The sequence below is a fragment of the Rhineura floridana genome, chromosome 7, assembly GCF_030035675.1.
Source record: "Rhineura floridana isolate rRhiFlo1 chromosome 7, rRhiFlo1.hap2, whole genome shotgun sequence".
Taxonomy (NCBI): domain Eukaryota; kingdom Metazoa; phylum Chordata; class Lepidosauria; order Squamata; family Rhineuridae; genus Rhineura; species Rhineura floridana.
This window is the reverse complement of record NC_084486.1, coordinates 153,846,193-153,862,560: the sequence shown is the minus strand read 5'-3', so window position 1 is coordinate 153,862,560 and position 16,368 is coordinate 153,846,193. Positions and strand designations below refer to the sequence as shown.

The 16,368-nt window shown below is 52.5% G+C and overlaps 1 protein-coding gene across 1 annotated transcript in view; it reads right to left on the bottom strand.

Annotated features, from left to right (window-relative positions):
- LOC133389626 (zonadhesin-like) overlaps positions 1–16,368 on the bottom strand; it is an 83,562-nt gene that overhangs the window by 2,829 nt on the left and 64,365 nt on the right. The window contains exons 40-50 of the mRNA XM_061637632.1: positions 15,430–15,557; positions 14,103–14,371; positions 13,029–13,240; positions 11,688–11,832; positions 10,930–11,180; positions 7,763–7,892; positions 6,071–6,239; positions 4,485–4,664; positions 1,169–1,299; positions 716–915; positions 20–158 (exon numbers count right to left, since the gene is read on the bottom strand). Of these exons, the coding sequence (XP_061493616.1) occupies positions 20–158; positions 716–915; positions 1,169–1,299; positions 4,485–4,664; positions 6,071–6,239; positions 7,763–7,892; positions 10,930–11,180; positions 11,688–11,832; positions 13,029–13,240; positions 14,103–14,371; positions 15,430–15,557 (1,954 nt within the window). The remainder of the gene's footprint in view (positions 1–19; positions 159–715; positions 916–1,168; positions 1,300–4,484; positions 4,665–6,070; positions 6,240–7,762; positions 7,893–10,929; positions 11,181–11,687; positions 11,833–13,028; positions 13,241–14,102; positions 14,372–15,429; positions 15,558–16,368) is intronic.

Here is a 16,368-nt window from a genome sequence, read left to right as displayed (position 1 = left end):
AGCTGAGGAAGCCACTCACCCCTGTAGCACCCACGGGTGAAGTTGGCCACGGTGCAGAGCTCGCTGTGGGCACAAGCTACCTTGGAGCAGGAGAGGCTGGCACTGTCGGAGCACACACACGCCTGGCCGCACTCCTTGGACATGAAGCTCTCCCCAACCTGGAGGAGAATGGGAGCCTGAGCTCTTGCAGCCGACATGTGCCCCTGTTGACGCCTAGGGTAATGTTCCCTACCAGCAGCTGGCAGACCCTCCTAAGCCCAGCAAAGCAGCTGGTTCTTGCTGGCCTGGAGAAGCTACTGAGGGTGTTGCAAGGATGGCAGAGGCTGCTGCAAAGATACGCCGCATGGGAGAGAGTGGAAGGCTGAAACGGACCCAGGGCAAGGAGACCCTGTGTGCAGATTTACAGCTGGGTGTTCAAACGCGACAGAACTGGAGCTGCAGATACGCATTCACAGATGCACACAGGCACACCATTTACAACATAATGATAAAAATGCAGTATCGGATTTCTTGGCCTGTGAACTCCACCAGGCCATGTTCTGAGCCTGCCTTGGCTAGGGGATCCGTCCAGTATTCTAAATGAATGATGGGAGGTCAGTGGCATGCATGTGCTAATTCTTCCCTGTTGCAGAATGGCTTCTGAGCCTCTTGGAGCTGGCCCTCAGTCAGGACTGGGCTACAGCAGGCTGGGCTGGGCAGGGGCCTCCCCTCGTACCTGGTAATATCTCCCCATGAAGGTGCAGCCGCAGTCCCGGAAGGGCACGCAGTCAAACCCGCTGAGGACGTACCCGGGGAGGCACTCGCAGCCCTCCAGGCAGGGGGAGCTGCACTCCGCCGGAGCAGAGAGATCTGAGCAGGAGGCAGGACAAGCAGAGGTGCAGGGGCTGTACTGGCTGTGGGGGGGACACTGTGGAGCTGCAGGCACAAAGGAAGAAACAGGGCCTCTGAGTACAGGAGGCGCCACAGGCAGCCCTTCCTCGTCTTGTGGCTCAGCCACCTCAGGGTCTTGGAGCTTGCCCAGGCCCCCCCCCGAGCCTCCACGAGTGGGGTGGACTCAGGCACGTGGGAAGGTGGCTCTGCTCCCTCTCTCCCTCCCCAGCAGGGCTTGGTGGCCCTGGGCCAAGCTCTGGCACAGGAAGCGGGAGGCAGGGCTTCCCTCGGAGCTCACCGCATGATGACAACGCCCTCCAGTTGCCCACCGCGACCCCCTCCCCCTGGCAGGCCAGCGCGTACTGCTCCAGGCTGGGGCACAGCATGGCGCTCCGGTTGGCGTCCACACACATGTCGTAGAGGCAGCTCCTGCAGGAGGAAAGAGACTGCAAGGAGCCCACAGAAAGCAGTTAAGGGGCCTCCACAAGGCCAGCCCTGTCATTGGGCAGGGGGAGGCAGCCGCTTCAGGCTGCTGGTTTTGGGTCAAGCAGGGTGAGGGGGACGTGCTTGTGGCGTTTTCTGCCTCAGACGTCAAAATAACCTGGCTGGCCTTGAGGGCACTCTGTGCACCTTGACTTGGGAGGGAGGAGGGTTGCCATTTCTTTCCCCACCTCAGACTCTGACTGTGCCTCTCTGAGGGCACCTATTCTGGGGCACAGGGTGAAGGAGCTCTCTGGATGGCCACTCCACTGCAGGCCCTGGGTGCTGGGGTGGCAGAGAGAGGCTGGTTTGTCACATCTGGGGGCGAGGAGAGGTTGAAGAGAAGTTGCTGTGGAGACAGCAGGAAGAAGGGAAGAGGAGAGGGCAGGGACACAGAGCATCAAACAGAGGAGGGCAATGGAAACCAGGCAGCAGAGGCTGGCATATCTAGTTTGGGACAGAAACTGCTGGTCAGCTAAGAGACCACCACTGGGCTACATAACCAACTGTGGTTGTGGGATTGCGTCACTGCATTCGCTTATGGGTTCTATCATAAATTTACATCCTGCATCTCCAGAAAAAATAGACATTAAACGTAAACATAAACCAATGAATAATGCACAACGATCAAACAGCAGAAAACAAGGCTAAAAATGGCACAGGATGGGAAAAAGCAGAGGATGGGCCATCGCTCAGTGGCGAGCGTCTGCCGTGCATGCAGGAGGCCTCAGGTTCAGTCCCCAATGGCAGCCTCCCCAGGCAGGGCTGGGAGAGACCCCTGCCTGAAACCCTGCAGAGGCACTGCCGGTCAGTGCAGACCGTGCTGAGCTACATGGACCAATGGTCTGACAGTTTAAGGCACTTTCCAAAGTTCCTGTGTTGAACCAGCCTGGTCTGAAACCAAGCCTGAATGTCACAGCTACAGAACCGCAATGCTTTGAAATAAATTCTTGTGCAAATGAAGCCACTTCTGCCTGGAGCAGAAGCCCATAAACCCACCGATGCAGCACCACTACAGAAAGGCTTCTTCCCCAGTTGCCCACCCTCTGACTTCAGCAGGCAGGAGAGGTCAGAGAAGGGCCTCCCTACAGGTGGTCCTCGAAGTATCCTATGCCCAGACACACGAGGGCTGCTAAGTTAACAACAGGATCTTTCATTTCGCTCTGAGGCGCAGGAGAAGCTCTGGACCTTTTCCCAGAACTGCCAGTGAGCACCCTAGTGGCTGCTGCATTTCGAACCAACTAAGATTTCAAAGAGGTCTTCAAGGAAGAGCTCCATATATCACACATTCCCATAGTCATGCCTTGGTGCATCAGTCTAAGTAGGTGCCAAGAGCTTTGTGCCACCAATGCTTCTTGGCATCCAAACCAAGTGGTCCACCAGCACCTCCCAAACTGGGTACCCGATTCTTAAGACAGGCATGCAATCCTGTCCAGAACAGGTTGAAGCCACCTTCATGGTCATCCATGAATGAAGCCTCCATCTTTTCAGCTTGTTTCAGTTTATAAGCCAGAAGAACACAAGAATGTAAGAGAAGCCCTGCAGCTCGATCAGACTGAAAGGCCCATCTGGTCCCGCGCTCTGTTCTCACAGTGCCCAGCAGGAAGTCCACAAGCCGGATGCCAGCACCACAGCCCCCTCCCCACTTCTGCTGCTCAGGGACTGGCATTACCCAGAGAGATATGCCTGACAGTGGAGGCAGACACAGCCATCATGGCCAGAAGTTGTCCAGTCCTCCTTCAAAGCCATCACTTCTCCTGTGGGAGCCCATCCCATAGGCTCACTATGTGCTGTGGGTGAAGAAATGCTTTCTCTGGTCTGTCCCAAATGCAGCCTTCATCTGGCCCAGCGTTGCTGCTGCTGTTTATTATTCATGGTTCTGCTTGTGAACTAATTGGTTGTGTCAGCTGTTTTCAGTCAACAAGATAAAGGAATGCCACTCGTACTCATTGGGCCCCAGAGAGACGGCCGACCTGCCTCTCCCCCTCCATGCGCTTGTGGAACTGTGAGCACCACAGGCGCCTTTGAGGGCCTTTGATGAGAAGAGGGTGGAGGGAAGCCAAGCGCGCACCTGGCCCTCCCCACCATTGCTGCAGGCCTTCCAGGAAGCCAGCAGAAACCGAAAGGGACCCTTCTCCATCGCTGAGCAGCGTGCTTACCTGTTTCTCACTCCACCCCACCCTCATCTGTGCCCTCCTGTGGAAACGAGATCCGTGGCAGGATCTTCTGGTCCTAGCAGGCCGGCTGGCAGAGGAGGATTTCCTGCTCCAGACAAGCAAGCCGTTAACAGCCAGGCTCCAACTGTCTTGGGGGCTCCGCCTTGGGACTTGCTGATCAACAGGAGCAATTAAGCGGCCCTTTGGCAGACGCAAGAAGCCTGCAGGGCCACAGGAAAGGCACACACTGTTGCAAGAAGACCTGGACATGGGCTGAGCCTTTGGGCCTGGAAAAATGGAGCTGCAGTCCCTGCAGAAGGGCCCTAGCTCAGAGGCACAGCATCTGCCGTGCATGCTGAAGGTCCCAGGCTCAGTCGCGCGCATTTCCAGGTAAGGCCTGGAAACCGTGGACAGTTGCTGCCAGTCAGTGTTGGCAACATTGAGCTAGATGGACCAATGGTCTACTTTAGTATATGCCACTCCCTACGTTCCAGATCAGCAGAGTCTTTACCACCAGCTGGCCCCTGAGGGGTCCTTCTACCCCTTCTTCTGGTAGAGCCTTGGATGAACGGCCAGGGATTGGGAGAGACTGCTGTAAACACCCATAGACATCCCTAAGGTGTTTCATCTTTTTGTAGGCTTAGAACTGTAAGCGGCCTTGGGAGCCAACTGTTGGCTGGAAAGTGAGGTATAGATAGAGAGAGGAATAAATTTGCCGGCCGAATTCTGTACTGCAAGCTGAGATTTGGAGAAGTAGCTTAGTGTGGAATTCCTGAGCCTGGTGGAGTGGACAGCAATGCTTCTGCCCTCAATTGCCACCCCCGTTGCTTTCTGTTGGACCTCTGCCCTTCCTCATCCCATCATTACGCAAGCCCCACAGATCGTCACAGGGACGCTACCTACCCATTGTTCCACCCCTGCCTCCTGGCCCTGGATGTCTCACAGCTACGTGAGGTGGGAGTGGAGAATGCAGCTTACATTAAAAAGGGGCTTGGAGGGACCTGGTCAAAGCACACTTCAAAGGGTCCCCTTGGATCTGCCAGGATTCCACAGTTGGAGCTGCTGTTGGCCTGGTGGAGCTGGCTGGGGGAGCAGCGGAGAGCAAATCCTGTGTCCAGTTCAGCATCGCCCAGCTCTTCTTCTGCAGGGCTCTCTCTCCTGGAAGGGAAACAATGCTGTCAGGAAATGCACTTGGCTAGGCTGGAACAAGATCCTAGATCTCACTGAGGAGAACTGGGGACTTCTTGGGACATGCTAGTGGTTTCTCCTCTGGATCTTTTTCACTTAAGCACAGGAGACTCACACAAGACATTTAGAATCGCACGGGTGCAAATGAACCCTCCACCTTGAACCAGAACATTCTATTCCTCACAATAGGCACCATCCAACTTTTTACTAAAAAGCTTCAAAGAAACATCTAATCACTACCTTTCCCCACATGTGTGGCTATTAGCCACGAAGATAATGCTGTGAGCATTGACACAAGTGAGAACTACAGATAAACTGTGAAGCCTCTTTGGAGATGGATGTGATTCCCTCTGCATGACTGACAGCCACCCAGCTTCATAAGATGGTGAGTTTGATCAGGATACATGTGGAGACTGGCTTGGTTGTGACAACATTTTGCTGGAAGGTGTGCAGCTGTCCATCGTCTCCTGGCCACCTGGTGAACCTCCATTCCTGATTTTTACCTGGGTAAACTCCAACAGCCTCTCCCCCCCCCCCGCAAGTGGGTGGAGACAGCAGCTGGCTTACAGTGACCTGCACACACTGTGTCACATACCATAACAGATGATTATGTGGATATTTAATGTGCAATCCTCCACACCCTTCTGGTACAGCTGATGTCATTCCACAATTGCTTATTTGTCAAAAGCCCCTGCCTATTTCCACTAGAGGACAGTCTGAAAGAGCATCTGAGTTTTCTCTTTTCCTTCTCCCTCCCAATCCCTTTTCCCTTTGTGTTGCATCTTTTAGGTTGCAAGCCTGAGCGTAGCGACTGTCTTATCATATTAATGACATTCTGTAAGCCATTCAAGGAGCCCTTTTTTTTGGCTGAAGAAGAGGATAGGAATGGCTATAAATAAATTCCACTGCCTGCCACCCTTGGGCACTGCTCTCAGGAGGCAATGTGTGGGGCTGTAGAGGTCTCGAGCTGGGCAGGGTGCAGGCACCCAACTCCCCGTGCCACTGCAGATGGAGGGAGTGGCGGGCCTGCTCTCAGCCACACTCCCCTGCCACCATGACAGATGGCCAATTGGTGGTACTGGGGAACCCAGGCTGGCAGGAACAGCAATGGGCTTGTTCCACCTAGTCCCATCAAGCTGCTGGCCCATCTCGACAACTCAGACTGAGCAAGATCTCCATGGCTGGGAGGCTTCCTATCCTGCATGGCCGTCTGTGGAACCAGCCACTGGCCTCCAGGCCATCGGTGCTGAGTCACATTCTGGCTCTCTTACACACTTGCGTGCCTCTTCCATGTGAAGCGGGGCTGGGGGGTAGCTCTGTCCCAGGAGCACTGACCCCAAGGGGGCACCCTGGCCCCGACCGTCTGGAGCTGATACCTGAACCTGGAGGCTCCTCTTTTGACAGGGACTCGCCAGCTCTCCCCAAAGGTGTCGACATCATTGACCAGAGCGCCACCAGGTGTGCTAAAGTCGTTCTTGAACTTCCCATCAAAGTTGCCACACAGCCCTTCGACGCTCTTTCTGTAGGTGTTGGGCAGGGTTATGTCTGGGGGGAGAAAGTTCCATGCTGGAGTGAAGGCCTGCAAGGGTGCGAGGCTCCTGTCTGTCTGGGATCACTCCCCCCCCCACCTAGAAGCCCTTATCCTAATCCCAGATGGGCAATGGATGTGGTGCAGAGAAAGATACTCTGTGTGCTGTGGAATGCCCTCCCTTTGAATATTAGGCAGGCACCATATCTGCTATCTTTTCAGGGCCTTTTGAAGACTTTCCTCTTCCAACAAGCCTTTTCAATTGAGACCTATCCCAGTCTGCATCTGTGTCAGAATTGTTTAATATGTTTTTGAATAATGTTTTTAACCCTTGTTAAGGTTGTTTTTTAAATTGTTGTTAATGCTGTTTTGTATTAATGTATTTTAAGACTTGTTTTTATGAAGGTTTAAAGTTTTTTGGTGCCTTGTAGAATCATAGAATCACATAGTTGGAAGGGGCCTTGTAGGCCATCGAGTCCAACCCCCTGCTCACAGCAGGAAATCCACAGCTAGAGCATCTCCCGCAGATAGCTGTCCAGCCTCTGCTTGAAGACATCCAGCGAAGGGGATCCCACCACCTCCCTAGGCAGCCGGTTCCATTTCCAGTTGTTTGCAGCCCTGGGCTCCTGCTGGGAGGAAGGGCGGGATACAAATTAAATAAATAATAAAAAATAATAATACTCCCAGAGGCACTATTTTTGCAATTCTCATCTTTCAGGGCCAAGACTTGCTACTGACTGTACAGGTGCCAGGCAAGTCCTGCCTCTTGTTTAGCCCAGTCTTCTTCACTGGACTTTGCACTTCTTCAGGGACCTTCTGGGTGCTTAATCCTCTCATGGAGTAGTCATTTGAGCCTGAGCAGTCTCTGGATGAGCTGCAAGGCTTAATCTCGACTGTCCCTGAGTAGGCGAGGGTGGCTGGTACAAGGGATGGCGGAGAAATTTGATTTCATATGCATTTTAATGCAAACCAAAATATCCTGAAACAATCTGTGAACCCCAGCCCAGATAGCCTTTGACATTCCTACTTCTCCAGACTTGGCAATGCAGTTGTCCAACCAGAATGTGTTCACAAAAAAGCATATATTAGAGAAGGGTTTTCATAAAAATGCATATATTGGTGAAAAGAGTAGACAAAATGCATTATATTAGACAAAAATGCATACAAAAATGTGTATATTAGGAGAAATGTGTCCGAAAATGCTGGTGAATTTTCATGAGGCCTTTTTTACAGAAACTTCACAAACTGGTGTAGAAATTAGCAAAATAACAAGTTTGGAGAAGTGATAAACTCAGAGAAACCAAAAACTGGACAGATCCATCCATCTCTGGCCAGCCCAGGGATGTTAAACACCAGTTTGATATTTTCCTGGTGTTTGTACTCATTTATGCTGCAAGCTGTCCTTAACACTTGTGGTGGAAGAGGGTTAGAGTAAAAGCAAACAGGGCAACAGGAGGGGGTCTTCGTGGGGCCTCCCCTGACCCTTGCTTCACCCCTCCTTGCCAAAACCACTCCAGAGACTTACAGGTCCCTCCGTTACCTGAGTTCTCAGTGCCATCAAACGTGACGGACAGGCCAAAATCGGTCTCCAAGAAAATTCTCGTTGTCCTTTGCTGAATACGAAGGCCCTCGTGGGGCTGAGCTGGGGGACTGGTTTGCACCCCGTCCAGCTAGGTGGGACAGAGAAAAGGGTTAATTAGTTTTTCCCCAAAGGGCAGAGCCAGACCCCTAGTCATGCAACCGTACTTTTCCACTAGGAGGCATTCCAGAAGATCAAGTCAGCATCCGCTAGCATCCATTCTTGTCCCTCCAGGCTGAAATTATAAGTGGAAAGGCACCACACTCTGCAATCTTTGAAAAATGCAGCTGGCGGAAAGGAGAAGGGAACCTGCTGGGCTTTGGACTGCTGCAAGAGGCCAGCGTTGGCCAAGGGAGCACAAAGAGTGACCAGTGCTCCATAAGGATGGGCCCGATTCCTGCAAGCAGGTGAGAGCTAGCTGGTTGTACTTGGGCTGCATGTGGGTGGGTGGGGGAAAAGTAATAAAGTTCAGCCCCCAAACTAAACTGGATTCTGTCCCTCATGGCAGGTTGCCATTCAGATGGATTTGTCAAGAAAGGTTGGTGAGCAATTGCTGGTCAAAAACAGGCATCCTGCTTGCAAAACGTTCTTGAAAAAAATCCAGCAAAGACCAGCAAGTTGGACATCCCATTGATTATTCATCCATGGATTTCCTTGGAGGTATAATGCCAAGCCAAGAAAGGAGAGGGCCAAGATAACCTGAGGCCCGGCAGGGAGAGGGCTGAGAGCTTTCCCACCTATGCTGCATGCAAGAGTTACTTAAGACAACATTCCAAACAGAGGTGTCACCAGGGATCACCACTGGTGAAGTGATTTCACCCTTGATAAAAACTCTGGTCTGATGTACCCTGGCCGCCCTGTCACCTAGATTACTGCTGTCCTCTCCTCTCTGGTCCGCCAACATCTCCCCTTGAACCCCCCCCCGCTAACATCTATCCTGCCCTCTCCTAACAAACTCATGTGTGTCTCTCATTGTTCTGACATGTGTCACACCGCCTCCCTAAATCCCTGCACTGACTTCCTCTCTGCTCTTCCACACCCCCTTTTACCCCTGTGGCCTCCCCTTCTCAAGCCTTTCTCTGTTGTTTCCTTTAGGCCAAATTTTAGATTGTAAGCTCCTTGGGGCAGAAATTTGTCCTCCCCTACTCAGTGCACTGTCAGCACTATGATGATGTCTTCAGCAGGAAGGGGCTCTGCCCGAGACCCCAGCCCCACTTGAGGCCAAGGCCTGTTGCAGCAGAGCTCCAGGCAGTTTTGAGAGAGGGCAGCCCCTTCTCTTCCTTGCAGCCTGATCCTTCAAGTGAACCCAAAGAAGCCTCCATGGTCTGCACCCCACTGGAGAAGCAAGACAGAAGCAGCTGCTGCTCTGTCAGGGTCATGGCCAAGTAGGGCTCAGGGAGGAACTCCGTTCAGATTGCACGAAAGGCATATGTACCTGATTCACACTTTCTGAAACATTACACAAATTGAAACAAGCTGAATATGAGCCAACAGTGCAATGTGGCTGCAAAAAAGGCAAATGCTATATTAGGCTGCATTAACAGAAGTATAGTTTCCAAATTGCGTGAAGTATTAGTTCCCCTCTATTCAGCACTGGTTAGGCCTCATCTTGAGTACTGCATCCAATTCTGGTCTCTGCACTTCAAGAAGGATGCAGATAAGTACCTTTAAGTACCTGAAGGGCTGTCACATAGAGGAGGGTACAGATTTGTTCTCTGCTGCCCCAGAGGGTAGGACTAGGTCTAATGGTTTTAAGTTGCAGGAGCGTAGATTCAGATTGGACATTAGAAGGAACTTCTTGACAGTAAGGGCGGTTCGGCAATGGAACCGACTGCCTAGGGAGGTGGTGGGATCCCCTTCGCTGGATGTCTTCAAGCAGAGGCTGGACAGCTATCTGCGGGAGATGCTCTAGCTGTGGATTTCCTGCTGTGAGCAGGGGGTTGGACTCGATGGCCTACAAGGCCCCTTCCAACTCTGATTCTATGATTCTAAACTAGAACGGGTTCAGAGGAGGGCAACAAGGATGATCAGGGGACTGGAAACAAAGCCCTGTGAGGAGAGACTGAAAGAACTAGGCATGTTTAGCCTGCAGAAGAGAAGACTGAGGGGAGATATGATAGCACTCTTCAAATACTTGAAAAGTTGTCACACAGAGGAGGGCTGGGATCTCTCCTTGATCGTCCCAGTGTGCAGGACATGGAATAATGGGCTCAAGCCGCAGGAAGCCAGATTTCGACTGGACAACAGGAAAAACGTCCTAACTGTTAGAGCCATACGACAATGGAACCAATGACCTAGAGAGGTAGTGGGCTCTCCGACACTGGAGGCCTCCAAGAGGCAGCTGGACAGCCATCTGTCGGGAATGCTTTGATTTGGATTCCTACATTGAGCAGGGGGTGGACTGGATGGCCTTGTAGGCCCCTTCCAACTCTACTGTTCTGTGATTTATTCTATGATCTATGATCCTTGCAATTCGCACTTTGCTGAATTTTGCAAGGCAGTACTCCAGCCAAATAATAAATGCATATACTAGGGTAAAGGGTGCATAAAAACCCATGTACATGAAAATAACGTAAAACATGTATTATATTAGCAAACACTGCAAAAAAGTTACATTAGGCATCCATGCTATTAGGAGAAATTCACATTAAAGTGCTAATGAATTTTCATGACAACCTTTTTTAAAAAACAAACATTGCCATTTTTTGGGGAAATGTGGAGAACTGAATTTAAGACTCTGCCATGAGAAACTGGCAGATGTACCCATTCCTAATGCTGAAGAATAGTTTGGGCTGCTGGGAAGCGTCACCCTTGGGTACAGCTCCAGGCCCACAAGTCGCTGCGCTGCAGATCTGCTTACAGGATCAGGGTCCTGAATCAGATCTGCACCCTGTAAGTTGATTTCCCAAAGCACCAGCTGGGAGATTGGGTAACTGCACCACAAGCCTTGGGATGATGACGTTTGTCAAAGCCCCAGGTAAATAAAACTGCTGCAAAGGACAGCTCAAAGACCCAGCCCAAATTAGGCCAGCCTCCAAAGTTACCATGGACCGATCTGGGTAGCTGCAACTTGCGTTTGTGAAATGCTGCCAAGCTGAAAAACCCAGCAGGCAAAAGAGTGCCCTTACCACAAGCTCCTTCCCTTGCCTGAAGAGCACCGTGTGGTTATAGACCGTGATCTGCAGCTCTTTGAGAAAGGTGATTTTGCTGGCCGCGGCATGACCCTTGTTCTTGCCCGCAATGCTGAAAGGCTCCAGGCGCTCCGGAGCGTCAGGGCGGCTCTGGGATACCATGTAGGTGCGGGTCCCTTGGAAGTGGTGCAGCAAGCCATCAAAGGTCATATAGTGGGGGTCCCCAGTGATCAAACACTTCCCAAAGCCTGCAGGGGGAGAAAGGGGTGGGTAACCCTTGCACAACGCTCACCAGGCCAAAAAGAAATGAGGTCACAATGAAAGCTGCAACATGAAAGGGTTTGTTGTTGTTGTTCTTGTTTTAAAGGAAGGAGTTTTAAAACTCATTGTCACATGGAAAACTTCTCTGAGTGGCTCCTTTGTTTTTACAAACTCTCCAGCAACTGATAAAACTGAATACAGCAAAAGAGCTGCTAACAATTTGGATCCTTTTTGGACGGCTCAGCCTGCAGAGGGTCCCCAGGGCCCAAACCTTTCCTTTCATTCCAGAATCTGTAAGCAACTCTAGCCCTAACGTATATGGGACTTCCCCCAGCTGCAAGGGGTCATGGGTGAACAGTTTCCCCCCTCCCCTGACCCTGAAGGCACCTGTCTATCACAGCCCCACTTGGCTCAGAAAACGCGGAGCTCAGAAGGCTTCAGCCTGGCAGGTCGAATGTTTCCACTCCGCCTGTTACACAGGCAGACCCACATACCGGTTGGCTTGCAGCCGTACTTCCCGTTGTTCTTCAGCTGACAGATTTCCCCGGCCTCACATCCAAAGCTCTGGCATTTGATGACGCCCCCTGAACGGCAGCGGCATTTCTGGCTGCAGTGTGGGGTGACCCAGCTCTCTCCAACCTGTCAGAAGCAGCATAAGAGAATAAAAGGTGCAAGACTCCTGGACAATGGGGCCGACCAAGTCCTATGGGCTGTGCAGGGGAGGCCCATTCCAGGCCTACATTTCAGACAGTGGTCCTGCCGCTGCTCTGTGCTCAATCCCAGGAACTCAGGGCCGCTTCAGTCCCCCTCCCCCCAAGGTCAAAGGTGCCTCTCAAGCAACTATTTAGGTCTTGGAAAGGAGTTTGGCTTGTGACTAGGGACGAGGGAGCCATTAGTCGTCGTTTGTATTTTCATGAGAAACTACGTAAATTGTACTTCTCTGAATGTTGCGATGCAATTCTGCAACCAAACAATGTGCGCAAAAATGCATATATTCGGGGAAAGTGTTCATAAAAATGCATGTATTATTAAAAATAAGATACAAAAGCACATTATATTGGGGAAAATTGCCTGCAAAAATATGTATAGCCAAAAGTGCATATATTATATGTGCTTATTAGGAGAAATTTGCACTCAAATCGTGATGAATTTTCATAAGGAAAATTGAAAATTGCTACGGAAATGTGGAAAACTGAATTTGAGATTGGGGAAATGGGAAACGGAGGGAAACCAAAAGTGGGAGATGGTGTGTGGGTTCGTTTTAGCTCTCCTGAAGGAAAGCAAACCTATTGGCAGAGCCTGCCTACTCTCTTTCTCTGGTGGCACATTGTCGTCAAGGTGACTTGGTCAAGAATGAGAAACATTTTTCAGCCCACGGGCCATCTGGCCTGAAGGAGGCCACCTGAGCAGGGCTGGAGAGAACAGCTGGGTGGGTCAAGCACCAGATGCGACTCTTAACCTTTGTCCAGTAGGCTACCCTCCAGCCGCCCAAAAGCGGGGGGGGGGAGGTTTCTGCACATATCCGCATCCCTCCATCCTCTACCCAGGCAAGCAAGGAGCGTTATGCCCAGGCACCGAAAGAAACATAACAGGGACTCAGGGAGCGGGGCTGGTGAGGGGTGAGCCCCGAGGGCTGAAAGGTAGGTTCTAAATTCTAAATCACTGCATCCAGCCAAGGCCCAGGCACACATTACTAGACAGAGAGGGCCGAGATCCCCACACCCGGCACAGACAGATGTGGGGGAGGGAGGGGTCCTGCCTCCTGGAGAAAGGCCTCCTAATCCCCCCTTCTCTGGGGTGGGGGAAGGAAGCACCTTGTGGCAAGTGCTGCTCACCTTGTAATATTTGTCGCCTGTGTCTCGACAGCCGCACTCGCTCAGCGGCACGCACTGGTCGTCGCTGAGAACGTGGCCCTCGCTGCAGACACAGCCTTCCAGGCATTCCCCGGGCGGCTTCTCACAGAGGGCGTCAGCATAGATATTGGTGCACGTGGGGGGGCAGAAGGAGGCGCAGTTGGTGAAATAGCTGTTGGGGGGACATGGCAGGGCTGGAATGGAGAGGGAGGCAGCAGGAGTGAGTTATCAGGGCCCACAGCTGTCCCCGACCAAAAAAGCCCAGAGGCAAAAGTCAGATCTGGTGAGTCGAATGACATCAGTCCTTTATATGACATGGTCACACACACACACACACACACAACACACACACACACACTCTTACTGACTTGAGCCAATTCTCTCCATGGGGCAGCTACCTCCATCATATTTACCCCCTCTCAACACGGCTTCACACTTTTTCATAAACATGCCGTTTCTTGTTGTGGAAAAATCACCATGAGGTGGTTTCCCCACTGTCCGTTGCAGCCATGGTGACTGTCTCCCTTGGGTGCCCCTTCAGGCACTCCTCCCGCCAGCGAGCGCTGCCGCCTGCCAAGTCATGCCTGGCTGAAGATGCCCTTTCACTCTGGCGAGGTGAGCAAGCAACCACCCAAGGCAGCGTTTAAAACAATATGCTCACCGCATCAGATCATCCTCGTGCAGCCATCATCTGCAGCAGCAGTGCGTGGAGGAGGCCCACTTTGCATCAGCAGCAATGGCGGTGTTGCCCCTTTGAACCACCCTGATCAATGTCTCCACCGTTCCAGGGTTCAGAGCTTGGAAAAGTTACTTTTTTGGACTACAACTCCCATCAGCCCCAGCCAGCATGGCCACTGGATTGGGCTGATGGGGGTTGTAGTTCAAAAAGGTAACTTTTCCAAGCTCTGTCTCCTCTCCTTTCCAAGTGGGCCTCCCGCCGCCACTCTAGACCACTTCCCAATGTTTCCTGCAGAGGCCCAGGGCTGCCCTGGTCCATCTCATCCTCCCTCCCTCCCTTCCCCTTATGCCTCCACACCCTCTCTCCAGTGCACTCACGGCAGAAGGTGCCATTCCTCCACCTGAGGGCGACTCCCTTGGCCTTGCAAGCATCCGCGTAGGCTTGCACAATGGCGCACAGCGTAGAGCGCATCCCGTCGTACTTGCACATGTCATAGACGCACGTCTGGACAAAGAGCTCCGGCTTGACCAGGCGGTGGCAGGGGCCAAAGGCACTGGACTGCAGGACGCTGCACTGCTCTTGGATGGCTGGCCTCGCCTGGGGAGTGCATGGGGGCCCCAGCTCCTGGCGCGTGTCTGGCAAGCAGCTGCAGTGGAACCAGGAATGGGGACTTGGTGGGGCAGTGCAGGGCACAGCACGCTTGCCCACAGCAGCCTAAGGCAGAGGTGGGACATAGCTGCATAGGGTTCCCTCCCTCCTGCGGTTTTGAAGGCCTGGCCAGTGGCCGGACCTTGTGGCTTGCCAAGTGTGGGAAATCTTCCATCCCAGGCGATCGGGTTGCTTCTGAGACCTCCATCCCCACTAACCCCTGACACAGTCTCTTCACTGTGCCAGCCAGCAGAGGGCCAACATTGCCCTCCAGAACACTCCTCAAAATAATGTTGCTTCCAGACATACCCTCGTTCCAGGGGGATTGTGGGGTTTCAACATGGCAGCCAAAGCAGGGCAGAGGACAGGGAGGAGGACTAGAGAGGGCTTTATGAGAGAGGAAGCAGTTACACACACCATTATCTCCTCCCAAACTCCTCCTTCCCTGTCCTGAAACAGCTGCATTGGTTTCCAGTTCATTTCCAGGCTCAATTCAAGGTTAGTGTTTAACAACTTAGGTCCCGAATATCTGGAAGACCGCCTCTTCCCCTGCAGACCCTCTCGGGTGTTGAAATAAGCAGAGGGGCCCTTTTGGTAGTTCTGCCACCCTCAGAGGTTCAGGGGATGGTGGCCCAGGAGAGGGCCTTCTCTGTGGCAGCCCCTAAGCTGTGGAACTCCCTCCCCACCAAGGTGCGTCTGGCCCCTTCACTGTACAGTTTTCGGCAAATTCTGAAGACACACCTCTTTCGGCTCCTGAGATGTATGTTTTCAGAACCTACCCTATTCTTATGACTGAAATGTGTTTTTATTCTTTTTAATATGGAATTTTAGATTTTGTAACCCACCCTGGGACCTATTGGTGAAGGGTGGGCAAACAGTGGTAGTGGTAGCAGGAGCAACAACAACAACAATAATAGTGGGCTGAACTTCTGAAATCCGACCCAGTGCTCATGCTCAGCCCCTGGAATACTTGGGTCTTCCCCACGGACCGCCCCATCTCCCTGCTCCCCTGGGACCTTGATCGTTCGTGAATGAGGGGAGGGGAGGGGCATTCACCTGGCATCACTGTCGGCATCCACCTTCCAACTGTTCCCAAACTGGGTGACATTCTTGGCCTGGGCGCCATCTGGCAGGAGCAACTCATCTTCAGGCTGGCCGTTGTAGTTTCCACACAGGCCACAAACCTGAAGAGCGAGACAGGTGACCTATAAAGCCAGCCAAGCCCAGCCACGCTGCCTGGCAGCCCCCAGCCCCGGTGGCCACAGTGGTGGGGACCCTTCTGGCCCCAGAGGCAGACCAGGAAAGAGAGTACACGTTATAACATTTCAGCGTTTTGAATAGCTTGCATTTAAAGGTGAAAAAGGAGACGTCTGTGTTTATTCCATGGACAAAAGACAAGTCGCAGGAACACAGGAAGCTCCCTATGCCCAGTCAGGCAATTGGTCCATCTAGCCCAGTCTTGTCTACACTGGCTGGCAGCAGCTCCCTAAGGTTTCCGATGGAGGGCAGTTCCCAGCCCTACCTGGAGATGCCAACGGGGACTGAACGTGGAATCCTGCGCATGCAAAGCAGGTGCTCTTGCCACTGGGCTACGACCCTTGCCTTATTCATCCATCCATCCATCCCCTTCCATAGTCCACAGCCCCGGGAATGTCCCTCCCCCCACCAGACATCCTTTGCCGAGTCTGTTGACTGCTGTTGACAACCTCCTCCTGGGATTCCCTGCCGGAGGGGGTGGCGATGCCAGTAGCTCTAGAGGTGGATTAGACCATCTCCTGAAGGAGGAGAAGGCAAGGTCTCTCAAGATCTCTCATTACCCATGATCACTAAAATGGAGCTTCCATGTTCAGAAGCAGGGCTATCTCTGCCAATGGCTGGGATGCAGCAGCAACGGAGACCTCTTACTTTGCGTCCTGCTTGAGCGTCTGGGATGGGGCAGCTGGCTGGATGCTGCTGGCCTGGGGGGAACTTTGGCACCAGTTCCCATCAGCATAG